The sequence below is a fragment of the Oryctolagus cuniculus genome, chromosome 12 (genome assembly GCF_051225735.1).
Source record: "Oryctolagus cuniculus isolate XC-2025 breed Fujian yellow rabbit chromosome 12, ASM5122573v1, whole genome shotgun sequence".
Taxonomy (NCBI): Eukaryota; Metazoa; Chordata; class Mammalia; order Lagomorpha; family Leporidae; genus Oryctolagus; species Oryctolagus cuniculus.
Window position 1 is genome coordinate 9378564 of NC_142878.1, and position 16915 is coordinate 9395478.

The following is a 16915-nucleotide window of genomic DNA, read 5'->3' on the forward strand; positions in this document are numbered from 1 at the left end:
GAACAACCGGGACAGAATCTGGCGCCCCGACCGGGACTAGAACCCGGTGTGCCGGCGCCGCAGGCGGAGGACATGCTTGTTACTCTGTTCATTTGGAATGGGTTTTGATAGTTGCCGCTATAAAGCTGAGCATATATTAAAACTTTTTCAATTCTTAGTAGGCAGTAATTAAAACCGCATGTTTACCGTCTATGGGCTAAGTGAACACCCAGGTAGTATAGACTCTTGAATCAAAAATTTAATAGCATATCTCGATTCCAGGAAATGTAAGTCCCTTGGGATATTTATCAGTTCTTGTTTGAGATTCCACATGGCTAAAATATTATGTAAACATAGTGAAAAACATTCTGCTTTATTAACTCTTTAAATGCAAAACTTGTAGTAATAGATCTATGTGTGTGAATGTATATGAGGGTACTTCAAAAAGTTTATGGGAAAAGAAGAATAAAAAGATTTTAGAAGGTGCTGTTGTGGTGCAGCAGGGTTAAGCTATTGCTTGCAATGTTGGCATCTCATATCCCACTGCCAGCTACACCACTTCAGTCCAGCTCCTTGCAAGTGCTACTGGGAAGGCAGTAGGAGATGGTCCAAGTACTGGGGTCTCTGCCACCCACATGGAAGACTCAGATGCAGTTCCAGGCTCCTGGCCTTGCCAACACCAACCCCTATCGTTGAGACCATTTGGAGAGTGAACCAGTGGATGAAAGATCTCTGCCTCCCTCCCTCCCTTCCCCTCTCCCTTTCTGCCCCCCAGCCTTTCAAATAAATAAATAATAAACTTTTTAAAAATATGTTTTGGTACAAAAAATATTTGAAATCCATGGATTTTTTTAATTGTATACATTTTCATGAACTTTTTGCAGATGTGTCTTATGTGTGGATTTCTTTGTTTTTTCATCAGAATTTTTAAGATTTATGTGAAAGGCAGAGTTACAGAGAGAGAAGGAGGGAGGGGATCTTCCATCCTCTGGTTCACTCCCCAAATGGCCGCAGCAGTTGGAGCTGGGCCAGGCCAAGGCTAGGGACCAGGAACTTCTAGGTTTCCCACGTGGGTGCTGGGGCACAAGTCGTTTGCCTATCTTCCGCTTCTTTCCCAGGCGCATTAGCAGGGAGCTGGATCAGGAATGAAGCCGCTGGCATGTGAACCAGTGCTCATATAGGCAGATGCCGCTACCTACTATGCCACAGTGCCAGCCCCAAAATAAACATCTTTTAACTGCCATTTTCCACAGATTTTTTGAAGTCTACTTGTATGTGCATATAATTGTACATAAACAATATATTTTTATTGTATATTATATTATAAACATATATATGTTTTAAATATATGTTTAATGATGCATATAAGCTAAATGAAGCCCAGTTTTATTTGGCTACCCCTGCCTAGTTAATAATCCATTTTGAATGTGTTAAATTTATTATATAAAAGAAAACCTGGATATACTTGAAGAAAAGTCTAAACAGCATTGTTTGTTCTCCTCAAGTCTTTTCCTTTCTTTCCTCTCTTCCCATTCTTTCCATCTCCATTTCACCAAGAAATTCAGCAGGCAGACTAGAAAACCAGACGTTAGGTGTACAGGGTCTTCCAAGCAATAGCATATCCTCCGAATTCTGTACCTGCTTCCTTGAAGTGGAAATGTGAGGTTGCTAGGACTCTGTAGGTACAATACTAGAACACATGACTTTAAAGATCTTCGTTAGAGCAAGTACATTATTTGAATTGGTTATCTTTAGCCAAAAATAGTGTAAATAATTGTCCCCTAAGGGTTGGGACTCGCTCTGGATTCTGGTTTGTGGAAAGACTAGCCAGACTTACTTTGAGAATTATATGACATTGTTAATACTAATTTGTGTGGCCTAAGAGAATTACAGTTTTTTTTTTTTTCTTCATTAAGATTGTTTCACTATAAGAGACAGAAACCCTTAAATTTAAAGCAGCTCAAGTTAAAGGAAGGATTTATTGGAAGGATGCAAGCAAGTGGCACCCAGACAGGAAGGAATACTTGGCTTCCTGAAGGCCTGGCTCTATCGACTGTGTCCCACGGGCTCCAGGTCTTCTCATCTTTGCCTCCAAAGCTGGTTTGCAAGGTGACTCTGGAGGCACAACTGATGGTCTTCATGTAGAAATAAATTGAATGAGTTATAACTAAAGGGTGCTGAAATGAGTTTGTAGATAGAAACAAACTGATTAATGCCCACAGGCAGGAAATAATTTCTACAAACAAGAATTATTTGTAGCTGCAGTGAACATACTACAAGTTAACTGATGTCCACCTCTGTTAAGTTGTCAGGAAACAAAGGTGTATATAAAATAAATGGAGGTTCTGGTCAGGATACCCACTAAATCCTAGTGTTTTGCTTTTTGCTTAAATTGATATGGAAATTTGAAACTCAAGAGTGTACTTGTACATGTATTGAAGTATCACATTGCACCTCATTATTATATTCAGTTATGTGTCAATTAAAAATAAAAAATATAAAGTAATTTAAAAAAAATAGCCTTCCTAATGTGTTTTGGATTGATATATAGGAGGTTTTAAGCTCCTCTTCATTTAGGTGAAAGTGGTTTAATTAATGCCCAAAACCAAAATTCTGTCTTAGTTTTGAGTTTAATTTGGGCATTTCCAGCTCGGAAAGAGTGTGGATGTGATCTAGGGATGCCTCTTCTCTCAGAATGTTAACAGATAGAACATTCCTCCCCCCCTCCCCCCCCAGCCCCGGTCAGTTCCACTTCAGATCAGTAGCTTCAGATAGAAGGGAATCCAGCTTCAGGAAATTGTAGGGTTTGTTGTTTTACAGTTAACACTCTGAATGCTGTGATGTTAATAACATTTAATTCCTGAATTGTTGGAATTAAGCCTTAATCTAATTTCTTGCATATGAGTACGGAAAGGTCACAACTTTTCTGCCATTTTTAAAATGCCTGATGTCACCATGAGTGAATACAGATAATTAGATGATCATTTTCAAAAGCTTTAAATTTTTTAAACACATTTTTCTTTTAAAAACCAATACTTACCTCAATACTGAGTCTTGTCAGGGGTTCCTGGAAATCTTTTTTTTTTTTCCCCTAAGTATAGATCTGCTGTCTATAATAAGTCAGGGACAGTTTCACAACTTATAACTGATAACAGATAATTTTCAAAAACTATAAAATCATGATTCTCAGACACATGTAAAATGTGAGTCAAAGGCTTTAGCTCATTAATTACTAAGGGAACCTGCAAAAATATTACAGCTGGTTAGCGCAGAAATCAACTAAAAGGGACGCATCACTGAAATTTGAAATTGTCTTGCCAGAATTGAGTTTCTCTTTATGCTTGCCAGAACAGTACTGAAAAAGTGTTTGTCACATTACAAGAAATAAAGTGTTTCTTGTACAAGAAATAAAGTGTTTGTCACATTACAAGAAATAAAGAAGTTCTGTTTACTTTAGAATGGAGTACGATGATAATCAGCAGTCGCCAGAGAGTGTGGGAAACTAGTAATCCTGGTGCATTTTTTTTTTCCACTTACAAGCAGATTCCTCATAGTGGTGACCTTTTCAGACTGTGTTCTTCATTGAGCAGGTGTTTTTATTATGGCTGACTTGAAGCATGTGAGAAAACTGAAGCTGCCTGTTTCTTGTGTGCCCCACCCGGCTTTGTTAATGGTTTGCAGCATTCCACTTTCTAGTACCAGTGACATAAGAGAAACTTTCACTGTTCTGCTATTTGGTAATGATAAAGAGGACAGAAAAAGTCTTTTATGGTAGTTGGGTTCCTGTAACAACTCTTCATGTTTTGGTGATAAGGAGACAAAAGTTGGCTGTCAAATAGAGGCACATTAGCGGTTATCTGCAGGCTGATACAGCCTCTTAGGTCCCTCCCAGTGACAGGAGCTGTGTCTGAAGTGAAGGTTTGCAGGACTGGAGATAGCAGAATACTCTCCTTTCTCATAGTCCAACCAGGGGTAACCTTACTCTCTCTCTCTCTCTCTCTCTCTCTCTCTCTCTCTCTCTTTTTTTTTAAAGATTTATTTATTTATTTGAAAGTCAGAGAGGCAGAGGTAGAGAGAGAAGGAGAAAGGTTTTCCATCTGATGGTTCACTCCCTAGATGGCCACAACTGCTGGAGCTGCACCTATCTGAAGCCAAGAGTCAGGAGCTTCTTCCAGGTCTCCCACGCTGGTGCAGGGGCCAAGGACTCAGGCCATCCTCCACTGCTTTCATAGGCCATAGCAGTGAGCTGGATCAGAAGTGGAGTGGCTGGGACTCGAACCGGAGCCCATATAGGATGCTGACACTGCAGGCAGTGGCTTTACCCACTACACCATAGTGCCGGCCCCTAACCTTACTCTTGTATAGTAAAAGTTTCATAGAATTATTGAACAAAAACTATATTCTATTTCCTCTGTAGATTAAAAAACAAAAAGATACATCCTTGGTGACTGCTATTCACGGAAAGTTTAGCGATAAGCATTTCAGTATTCCAAGAGCAGTTAACTAGCCTTTAAGATGCATAAAAATTAGGGGGAAGTACCCAGAGATTTAGGGCTAGAATAAATCTACAGCTTTATTGTAAGATTTGTGTGTAGGTACCTATTAAATTGTTGTTCCAGGGCTGTGTAGGTTCTAAGAGTGCACTGTGTTCCAGTATTCTGAGTGTTAACATTTTCACTGCTGATAGCAACTTGCAGAGATTTGGCAAGTAGAACTTGCTACCTTGGATAGGGGAGGGTAAATGTCTATCCTGTAATGTTCTGAATAATGGAACCTTTTATGGCTATGAACACATAAATGCCCACCAGATTAGCTTAGTGCGGGGGGTAGGTGTGGGGAAACAGGCGTAATGTTTGCTGTATGCTCAGGTTTAGTGTTTGTGTCATCGTGGGAGCTTCAAGCATTTTGTATGCACTTCCTAGTACATGCCAAGTGATTTGAGAATCTGATGCACTTAGATTAATGAATGTTTATGATTCCTTAAGCATGCAAAATAAAAAAATTAAATTTTAAAAATAATGTGACTTTAGAGTTACTATGAAAAAATTTTCAAATCTTAACATATTGTTCACGTCCTACTTTCTCTGTGAGAAAAAAGGGGTAAAATAAATATCTACAGTCATTGCAAATCATGTTTTATATTATGAAATAATGAAAAGCATACATTAAATCTAATTCAAGTAATCATTTATTGATTATCTTAGGACCAGTTTTTAAATCAAATTTTGCTTCCTTTGTTAGGTAGACTGACTTGGAAACTAGGAACTTCTAATAAACAAATCTCAAAGCTGGTTATGTTGTGCATTTCACTAACTCTTACTTAAAGTAACATTCATTAAGAATAAAAAAAATTTTAGACATTTTGAAGGTTTATGAGTGTTACATAAATCTTTGAGCCCTTGATTTTTAATTCTTTTGAATACTATTAGACAAACTATTTTGTGATGACTTTAAGTTAAAATATTAAATGTCAGTAAACTAACTGTTCCCTATATTTTTTACTCTGAAGTAAGGTGGGGAAGATCAACATGGTCCAGGAGATATTTTAATGATACTCAACAAAATTCTCTAGAAATTCGATTCAGTTGAATAAAGCAAACCAAGAAGGGGCTCTGTAGAAAGAGTTAGCAAAGAAGGAGGTAATTCATCTGAAAAACTTATTATCAATATGTTCATTCCTCATAGGAGTCATTACTGACATATGTAAAAAATACTAAATTTGAGCTTTTGTATTTCAAAATTATGTAGGAAAGTGATTATATTCAAGAACAATTGAGGAATGAAAATATTGGGATTTTTATTCTAATTTCTGGTGAGTAGGATAAATTCTCACAGGCAGAAAGTAATGTCAATATATAAAGTTACTCAAATGTTAAATCTTGCTTATATCTAACATGTTATTTGAAGAGTCAGTACATTTGTGATGATTTAAAAACTTTCAGTGGCTCTTGTTTAATTCAGTTCATTCAGTCTGTGCTCTCTTAATAAATTTTACAAAAAACACTCATGGCAAGTTAGTATTATTTGTATGTGAATTTTCCAATTGTATTTCAGACTTTAAGAAAGAAAGGCCTTAATGGTTGTGAGAGCCCTGATGCTGACGATTACTTTGAGCACAGTCCACTCTCGGAGGACAGATTCAGCAAACTAAATGAAGATAGTGATTTTATTTTCAAACGTGGCCCTGTAAGTACTTCTACTTTACCTCTACTTTTTATTTGTTGATCCTTTTTGTTAACTTCATTATTTAGGCTCTGAACAAGAAGGAACACAGAGGGTGCGACAGCCCAGACCCTGATACTTCATATGTGCTAACTCCACATACAGAAGAAAAATATAAAAAAATTAATGAGGAATTTGATAATATGATGCGGAATCATAAAATCGCAGTGAGTACTAAGAGTATGGTTTGTGCTTTTATCTGTGCATGAAGAAATTAGCTACACATTTATTTTTAGAATGGATGATGACCATAAGTAGAATGGAAAAGTATTTTTTCTTTTATAGAATTTTAAAATAAAACTGCTGAAATCTTATAATTGTGCATATTCATTATCTTCAACGTAGAAGTGAAGAGAAAACATCTTAGTCCAGGTTCTGCTTCTTATTACTCCATGCACTTTGCATACATCATGAATTCTTTTTGTCTTTCTCTGTAAAATGAGGATTTGGTTCATGCAGTTTTTAAGGTCCCTTCCAGCTCTAAAATTCCATGATTTTTTGTACAGAATATATGAGACTTCCACGAAACTCTCTCTCGTAACTTAAAAAAGGTTATTATATGTGTTCAAATAGATCTTCAGAATGTAAATTGTGAAGTAATTGGATTTGTTACAGAATATGGTGTTTTCTAAATTATTTTAATTATTGTATATGGTTGCTGTAATAGTAGTAATTTAAGTTTACTTCTGTTTGTCTCTTTGTAAATTTTCCGGAATCATTTGGTAGTGGTACCTTCAAATTCATATGCTTTGCTTATGCTACAGGTACTGAGAAAGAGCTTAATCTTAAATTAGAGAAGCAATGTTGTTAAACTGGTTGCTAAACAGTTACTTTAACCAGACATTTAAATATAGTGAAAAATTTCCTCGCTGAGCTCATACTTGTGAACTTGAGAATTCTCATTGGAAGTTCCATTTTGCAAAAGTTATTTAAGACTGAAATTCTGGATTTAATTTCCTTATTTTGTATATGTTAATGTAGCCTTCATGGAACAAATTACTTTAATATCAAAGCTAATTCCCTTAAAACTGTACCCTAAAGTATGTGTCATAGATCATTTCTTCAAAACAGTTCTATATTATAAGATGAAGCGGTTCACAGAAAATAGCTTTGAGGAGGTCCTTTTGGACTGCTACCATTATTGTTCTTAAAAACAAAAGAGCATCAAACAGAATCAATCCTTTCTGTGTCTTCACTGGGATGTTGTTGATGTTGCAGTTAATGTCAAGCTGAAAAATATTATGCAAATAAATTGTTCTACTTTTAGAAAAAAAAGATCCTATATCCATTATTTTATGTTTGTTGATGACTCATCATGATTTTTCTACCTGAAATAAACTGTTAAATAGAATGCATAAACTATATCTTTCTAACTTTGAATTAGCAGTGTTACCTTATTTTGGAAATCACTGTTTTAAAATGAGGGCAGGAAGGTTTTTGTTCTTCCACTTTAAATGATAAAGAGGACTGTTAGTTATCATTGTTAAAACTATATTGTAAATGGTCTGTGTAGTAAATGCAAGAGGAAAACAAAGTATTCCTTTAAAAGCGGGTATGGGATATTTTGGAGGGAAGGAAGATAACATTTAATAATTTAATTTACTCTATAAAATTTAAGGAAGTTACTAAAAATTCATTATTAGCTTGTAGGCAGTTAATTTTGTTGTATAGATTTTCTTTGCAGTTTCATTACACTGTGATTGTATACTTAGTGTATTTGTTTTCCTTTAGCTTTGTCCATTAAGAATATCCTCAGTTAAATCAAACTGGAGACTTATTTATAATGCCCCAAATTTGACTTATTAAGCTAATAGTAAATGTGTATTCTTTTTCTCTTTTATTATGTTTTTGATTTCCCTGTAGAAATATAATGTTACTAAACTTGTTTATATTGAAGTGCTAATTTATGCTTACTTGATAACAATGATACATTTTGTAGTGTATATGTATTTATAAAAATTTGAAATTCAGAGTTTCAGTATCAAACATATTCATGTTCAAATATAATTTTAAAGAAACACAGCTTGAACTTGAAGATTGATATAGTAACAACTTACCCTGTACTGTACTTTTAATTTTACCTTGTGAAATTAAAAGTTTATAAGTTACTTAATGTAGGTGAAAAGGAAGCTAACAGTTTTCTCCTTTTTGTTTTTTGTTTACAGCCTGGTTTGCCACCTCAGAACTTCTCAATGTCTGTCACAGTCCCCGTGACCAGCCCTAGTGCTTTGCCCTACAGTAACCCAGGGAATTCACTTGTGTCCCCATCTTTGGCAGCCAGCTCAACTTTAGCAGATTCGAGCATGCTCTCTCCACCTCAAGCTACGTTACATAGAAATGTGTCCCCTGGAGCTCCTCAGAGACCGCCAAGTACTGGTAATGCAGGTGTGTAGTGATGTTTGTTTGCTGATTCCTCAACAAAAAGGGTGAGAAACTAATTGCTAATTTAGCAATTTCTTATTCTGCTAGTCTTAATTTTGTTGCTTTGATGAATAAGAGTCACTGCTGTGTGACTAACTGCATTTTAAGATTTTTTTTTAAATTTGTACATCTGGCATAGTGTCAGCCAAGGTGGACAATGTGGAGAACCTATTATTCATAAGCTCTCCTTGTCATAAGAAAGCCACACTTTGACAAGGAGAAAATTTAATTAGAATGTTATAAACAAAGAAAAAGTTGAGTGTGGGCCATTTATGTTAGGACAGAGATAGACTTACCTGCTTAGAGTTAAACTATGTTGTTGTTTTTCTTTTCCATTTTTTCTTTCCTGAATTAATTAATTCAGCAAACATTTGGCAGTGCATTTATGGCTTTAGTCAGTGTAATGTAATGTCTCCTTTCCCTCGAGTCCAAGATTTTTTTTTTTAAGATTAATTTGTTTATTTGAGAGACAGAGTTACAGACAGAGGGAGAGACAGAAAGAGAGGTCTTCCATCCACTGATTCACTCCACAGATGGCTGCAGTGGCCAGAGCTGAATCAGTCAGAAGCCAGGAGCCAAGAGCTTCTTTTGGGTCTCCCACCTGAATGCAGGAGCCAAAGCACTTGGGCCATCTTTCACTGCTTTCCCAGGCCATTAACAGGAAGCTGGATCGAAAATAGAGCGGCTGGGACTCAAACCGGCGCTCATATGGGAAGCCAGTGCAACAGGCAGAGGCTTAACCTACAGCACCAGCCTCTAGTCCAGGATTTAATGGTACTGCATGCATGCTGTCTCCATTTTTATCATTAAATACATTTTAATGCCAACCTCAGTCTGATTTTTTTTTTAAGATTTATTTATTTGAAAGAGGGAGAGCCAGAGATCCTCAGTCCGGTGGTTCATGCCCGAGATGGCCACAATATCTGGGGATGGGCCAGGACAAAGCCAGGAGCCAGGATCTTTATCCCAGTCTCCCACGAGGCTGGCTAGGGCTCAAGTACTTGGGCCATCCCCTGGTGCTTTTCCCATACCATTAGCAGAGAGCTGGATTGGCAGTGTGGCAGCCAGGACTGGAACTGGAGCTTACGGGGGTGCCATTGTCTCCGGTGGCGGTGGCTTTATGTGCTTTGCCACCGTACCAGCCCCCAGTTTGATTTTTGTGGTTTCTGCGGAAAGGACTGACCGTTACCTCTGTTTACTTCATAATCAGAGAATAAGAGCTAATTCATATCCTTTCTCTGTCCTGTCCTCCTCTCTGTGACACTGTTAGGTGGGATGTTGAGCACTACAGACCTCACAATGCCGAATGGAGCTGGAGGCAGCCCAGTGGGTAAGTGACTTTTCTTTCACTTTGTAGGCACCTATGATACCTGAGATAAAAAAAATGTTTTCTCTGAAACAAGGGCTTTTACCAGATTTCCTTCAGAGGATTACTTTAATAGCTAACGTTTTTTCCACAGCGCTCCTATTTGCTTATACTTTGACCTCAAGTTCAGTTACTCATTCATTCAATAAATGTTACCACCTCCATACCACACATTATTCTTCTCTGTAGACTAAATTGCCTTAATGCAACATTAACATCAAGACATTTTCTTAAGGAGAAACTTTCTGTGTTTCCTGTCCTCACCAAAGTTAGACTATTAGCAAACTGCTATATCTAGAGATACAAACAGAATTGAGAGATTTGTCTTAAGTTTCAGCTTTGGTGGTAATATATTTAAAACACTCAGGCTTTGTCACAGTTGCAGACAAATAGGTTGTTGCTCTTAGGAACTTCTCAAGATGTAGCAGTTTAAACACATGTCTCAGTTTAAACACATGTCTTCCCAGTCCTGAAGTACCAGTAAACATAGATTGTGATGTTAACATTACAAAAGCATGGCATAGATGTCAACGAAGTTATGAAAGTGAACTGTAGCCTTTTTGGTTTTCATCACTGTAAGTCATCTTGGCCTCTGTAGTATGTGATCATCATTAATTACCATCATAGTTATATGAAAACAAGGGCAAGAATTCCTGCCTTGCTCAGATATAGCATGTTCCTTAGAGATATCTGGAAACAGATCACTTATAGGGAAGAATTCCCAACCATATATTCTACTCATTAATTCCACAAAAATACCAGGAGCTTCTGCCTTAAGAAAACTATGGAGGGGCCGGCGCCGCGGCTCACTTGGTTAATCCTCCTCCTGCAGCGCCAGCATCCCATCTGGGCGCTGGTTCTGTCCCAGTTGCTCCTCTTCCGGTCCAGCTCTCTGCTGTGGCCTGGGAAGGCAAGTGGAGGATGGCCCAGGTGCTTGGGCCCTGCACCCACATGGGAGACTAAGAGGAGGCACTTGGCTCCTGGCTTCGGATCGGCGCAGTGCCGGCTGTCGCGGCCATTTGGGGAAGGAACCAACAGATGTAAGACCTTTTTCTCTGTCTCTCTCTCACTGTCTAACTCTGCCTGTCTAATTAAAAAAAAAAAAAAGAAAGAAAAGAAAACTATGGAGGCCAGTGCTGTGGCATAGTAGGTTAAGCATCTGCCTTAACCTACTATACCTACTATGGGTGCTGGTATCCCATGAGGTTGCCAGTTCACATCCCGGCTGCTCCACTTCCGATCCAGCTCCCTGCTAATGTACCTGGGAAAGCAACAGGATGGCCCAAGTGCTTGGGCCCCTGTACCCACATGGAAAATCCAGAAGAAGCTCCTGGCTTCAGATCAGCCCAGCTAAGGCTTTTGTAGCCATTTGGGGAGTGAACCAGCAGATGGAAGGCCTTTCTGTGTCTCCCTCGCTCTGCCTGTAACTCTGCCTCTCAAGTAAATAAATCTTTAAAAAAAAAAAAAAGGCTATGGAGATGATTGATTGACTTAATCATAAATGATGAAGTCAATGAACAATAAGACATCAGTGAATGAAATAAGTTATGAAATTCATAGAGACATAAAGTAGGACTAAATGCCTAATTCATACCTGTCACTATTCATGCTGTTTTAAAAGAAATCAACAGATAAAATCTATCATTGTATCTTATTTAACAGTTAACTGGAAAATACATAGAGGTTTTATTAATTATAGATTAGAGCTGCTACTCTTTTATCTAATTTTCTAAAGTTTATTTTCTTTTAACTATTTTAGTTTTTGCCTGTCCACATATCATTTTATGTATATTTTCCCATATGGTCCCTTAACTCCAATGAAATTACAAGTTCAGGGCCCACCAGGAATTGGGAGGGCCAGATATACTTCTCTCACATTGAACTGAGACCACAAAAGGCTGGGCTCTAAATGAATCAGAGGGAAATCGTTCCTCTTAGTTGCCACTTCTGATAATTACATCATCCCATTTCTTGACATTAGCTTGTGGGGTTCTGTTAGTTGGGGCCCCAGGAGGACTGGGAAGGCAAATCATCTCTAGCAGAGTAAGAATTAAACACCATCTCGGGACTTACTATTTCTGCTTGGCACAACGAAACTAGCTAGGTACACTCAGAAGCCTAAAACGTAAATGAAGACCTGCAGTAGAAGTGCATGATAGAAGCAATTTCCCAGGAGATCCAGAATTTGAAGGCACAGACTTTAGTTGTAACATAACATGGTTTACCGTGTTCAAGGAGATAAAGAAAGTATTGAGAATTTTGACAGTCAACCAGAAACTCTAAAAATGGAAATTTTAGACAAAAAAATGTAACATTAAGAACTTAACATGGATTTAGTAACATATTAGACAGTGAAAATAAGAGAATTCATAAACTAAAAGATAAGAAAATAATCCAAGATTTTGGAGACACAAAAGGATGGAAAATTAGAAAGAAGGGTGAAACATAGAGTATACGGTTAGAGGGTCTAAAATTAGATTGGAGTCACAAGAGGCCAAGACAGAGAGAACTGAGTGGAAGCAACATTTGAAGACATAATTATGGTTTTGCAGACCTCACAGAAAACAAGCCACAGGTTCAAGGAAGCTCTGCCAAATCCACATAATATATAGATAATGCTGTACTATGAGAAATTGTAAACTGTTAAGAGCAGAAGGCTAAGAAAAACTGAGCTAAGCCTGTATCTCAGGAAATTATAAACAAACAGCAAGTTAAACCTAAAGTAAGTACAAACAAAGTGCAAGGATAAAAGCAGAAATTACTGAAGTAGAAAAATATAGAGTTAAAAATGATTCCTTATAAAATCTAATGCAATTAAATATATTTCCATCAACATTCAATTCAAAGTGTTTTCTAATTTCTATTATAATTTATTTGACTTAGAAGTGTTTTGGAAGTGTATTTCTTTTTTTAAAGATTTGTTGTGTTTATTTGAAAGGCAGAGTGAGAGAAGAGGAGAGACGATTTTCCATGTGCTGGTTCATTGCCTACATAGCCATCATGGTGGAGGCCAGGCCAAAGCTAAGAGCCTAGAGTTCCATCTGGGTCTCCCTCATGGGTGTCAGGGACCTAAGTACTTGGGCCATTGTCTGTTGCCTTCTCAGGCACAGTAGCAGGGAATTGCATCAGAAGCTGGGCAGTTGGGACTGGAACCGGCACTCCAATGTGGAATGCCAGTGCCGTGGGCAGCAGCCTAACCTCTGGGCTGCACACTGGCCCCAGCAGTGTATTTCTTAATTCCAAATATCCAGTTTTCTTTAAGATACTGTTTTCTAGCTGAATTGTTTTATTACTAATTACCTTGCTGGGATTAAATTACCAGAAATGTCCTGTTACTTTTTTTATGATTCAACATGTATATCAGTTTTGCCTGTGTTCTTTGTGTAATGGAAAAGAATGCTTATTTGTCGTATAAACATGGATTTCTACTTCTAATTGTCTTAAGATTTTATATATAATATGCATAATAACTTAGTATATTAGTCTTGGTTTAGAAGGTTCTGGTAGGCCAGTTCTAGAGAGTTTCAATTTATCTTTAAACCGTATCAGTTTTTACTGATATTGTTAGGAAAAGCATTGAATAAACTCAGGATAAAAAAATATTAAATAAGAAATAAAGTAAAGTAAAATAAAGATTGATTAATTTGCCTGTGTTAAAATTATAAAATTTCATTCATTAAAAGCATCATAAATAGTTGCTTTTTGAAACACCCTAGAGGGCTTTTCAATGAAGAATACCTACTGACCAACAAGAAAAAGAAAACCCCAATTTTTTTTTTTTTTTTTTTTTTGACAGGCAGCGTGGACAGTGAGAGAGAGAAACAGAGAGAAAGGTCTTCCTATTTGCTGTTGGTTCACCCTCCAATGGCCGCCACGGCTGGCGTGCTGCGGCTGGCGCACCGCACTGATCCGAAGGCAGGAGCCAGGTGCTTCCTCCTAGTCTCCCATGGGGTGCAGAGCCCAAGTACTTGGGCCATCTTCCACTGCCTTCCCAGGCCACAGCAGAGAGCTGGCCTGGAAGAGGGACAGAATGCGGCGCCCCGACCAGGACTAGAACCCGGTGTACCGGCTTCACTAGGTGGAGGATTATTAGACTATTGAGCCGTGGCGCTGGCCAGGAAACCCCAATTTTTAAAATAGGCGTAAGAACACACTCACAAAGGCACTTCAAGAAGAAGATATCTACCTGTCTAATAAATTTGAGAAGATGCTTATTTTCAGTCTTTTAAATGCAAAATTAGGGGCTGGCATTATGGCATAGTATGTTCAGTGCTACCTGTGATGCCAGCATCCCATAAGGGCACAGGTTCCTGACCCGGCTGCTCTGCTCTACTTCCCATCCAGCTCCCTGCTAATGCACCTGGGAAAGCCATGGAAGATGGCCCAAGTGCTTGGGCCCCTGCACCTACATGGAAGACCTGGAAAAAGCTCCTGGCTTCTGGCTTCAGCTTGGCCTGGCTCTAGTCATTGGGTACATTTGGGGAGTGAACCAGTGGATGGAGAATTGATCTCTCTTGTCTATCCCACTCTCTCTCTTACTGGCTTTCAAATAAATAAAAAATAAACCTTTAAGTAAATGCAAAATTAAAACCACACAGAGTTACTGTACAACTGTAAGAATGGCTAAAATGAAATAGATAGGGGCTAATGCTATGGTGCAGGAGGTTAAAGCCCTGGCCTGAAGTGCCGGCATCACATATGGGCGCCAGTTCTAGTCCTGGCTGATGCTCTTCCAATCCAGCTTTCTGTTATGGCCTATAAAAGCAGTAGAAGATGGTCCAAGTCATTGGGCCCCCGCGTCCATGTGGGAGACCCGGAAGAAGCTCCTGGCTCATGACTTCAGATCAGCTAAGCTCTAGCCATTGCAGCCATTTGGGGAGTGAACCAGCAGATGGAAGACTTCTCTCTGTCTCCACCTCTCTCTGTAACTGTTTCAAATAAATAAAATAAACCTTTTTAAAAAATGAAATCGATAATATCAAAGTATTGAGAAAGCCATGGAAAAAAATCTTCTACACTGATGATAGGAATATGAATTGTTGCAACCATTTTGGCATTATCTACTGATGTTGCAGGTGTACATGTTCAGTGGGCCAGTATTTTGAATCATTTGCTGTAGAAAAATACAAGTATGCACCTTGAGTACAAAGAAATATGTTAAAGAATGTACACAACATTATTTGTTACAACCAACATTTCCATCAACAAGAGAATGGATAAGTAAATAATGCTACGTTCATGTCAAAGAGTACTATCCAGCAATGACAATAAAGAAACTGCCTAATTAACATGGATGCAAATACTGAATGGTTGTCTCTACATAAAGTCTGGAAAGCAGGCAAATAAAACAATGGAGTTGAGGATGCTTATGTAGATAGAGTACAAAACTATAAAGAAAACCAAGAAGTTAATGTAGAAGTCATGCTACTGCTCAGGTGGGACTCTGGTCGTGTTTTGGGGCCTAATTATGGAGATTCCTGGCATTCTGGGAATAGTTTTTTCTTGATCTGACTGGTAGTAATATGGATCATTTTATGACAAATCCTTGACTTACATGTTTTTGTTTCGTGCATTTTCTGTACATGCATTATTAGCAATAAGAAAGTTTAAAAATTTATACAGTACACTAAATATAATAAGAAAACTACAGCCACAGATATGAAGACAGTTAAAATTATAAGAGAATGTAATTTGCATTGTATTATTATTTATACTAGTAATTCCAGTATCTTGAGAGAGAACCATTGTGGACAACTCATACTCACAGAAAGACTCAGCACTCAACATCCTTTTTGAGTGTTTATAGACATTGTTGTCTACATGTGGCAGTACCTGTCGTGGAGATCAGGAAACAAGCCAGTTCAGACCAGCAAGCCACGGATGACAAAAAGGAAGTCTGGAAAGACTCTGGGTCCTCAGTGTTGGGCGACTGAAGCAACCATCTGCCCCCAGTTGTCTTAATGTGAGATAATCAGTTTTCCTCATAGAAAAACAAAATGATGAAAGAGATTAGTAATCCTTCACCTGGTTCACTCCCTAAATGCCCACAATGGCCAGACCTGGGCCAGATTAAAGCCAAGAGCCAAGAACTCAGTTTAGGTCTCCCATGTAGGTGGCAGGGACCCAACTACTCACTGCAGCACATTGCCAGGAAGCTGGAGTCAGGAGCTGGACAGGGCAGTGAAACCAGATATTCAGGTATGGGACTGCTGGCATTTCATCCAGGATCTTAACATCTGGGCTACCCACCCAGCTGTCTTCATTCTTAAGAGAAAAAATAAGAAAATATATAAACAACAGGGATATATTTAATAAATAGATGAATATTTAGTTATGTCTAAATATATAATTAAAAAAGAAACCAGACTTGTTGGTATTTTAAGGATTGAAAAGAACATGCATCATTGGTAGTAAAAATGAAGTTCAAATCAAAATAGCAAAACAAATTATCAGTTATTTATTAATTCACAATTAGCACCACTTTTTATGACATGTAGTGCTGATGAAGCCGTAATGAGCTCAATAACAGGCTTTCTGGAAAGGTTTTGGCAAGATGTTTCAGTATTTATAAAAATTTTTTTATAAATAATTCCATTTTCTGAGAATCCCATTTTCTGGGAATTCCTAAAGAAGTAAATTGGAGGACCTGGAGCTGTGGCTCACTTGGCTAATCCTCCACCTGCAGCGCCGGCATCTCATATGGGTGCCGATTCTAGTCCCGGTTGCTCCTCTTTCAGTCCAGCTCTCTGCTGTGGCCTGAGATAGCAGTGGAGGATGGCCCAGGTGCTTGGGCCCTGCACCCACATGGGAGACCAGGAGGAAGCACCTGGCTCCTTGCTTTGGATCGGCGCAGCGCGCCGGCCGTGGCAGCCATTTGAGGGGTGAACCAATGTAAGGAAGACCTTTCTCTCTGTCTCTCACTGTCTA

General features: G+C 38.3%; 1 protein-coding gene across 18 annotated transcripts in view; it reads left to right on the forward strand.

The window, feature by feature from the left end:
• The window catches only part of MEF2A (myocyte enhancer factor 2A), a 152246-nt gene that overhangs the window by 101231 nt on the left and 34100 nt on the right, over positions 1 to 16915 (forward strand). For 11 of the 18 annotated variants that reach the window (XM_089311163.1, XM_051822954.3, XM_089311161.1 and 8 more), the window contains 3 exons: positions 6231 to 6368; positions 8367 to 8586; positions 9893 to 9952. In XM_089311163.1, the coding sequence (XP_089167289.1) occupies positions 6231 to 6368; positions 8367 to 8586; positions 9893 to 9952 (418 nt within the window). Of the gene's footprint in view, positions 1 to 6033; positions 6166 to 6230; positions 6369 to 8366; positions 8587 to 9892; positions 9953 to 16915 lie in introns of all 18 variants that reach the window. The other 7 variants (XM_089311162.1, XM_051822957.3, XM_070053509.2 and 4 more) reach the window with 1 other exon arrangement.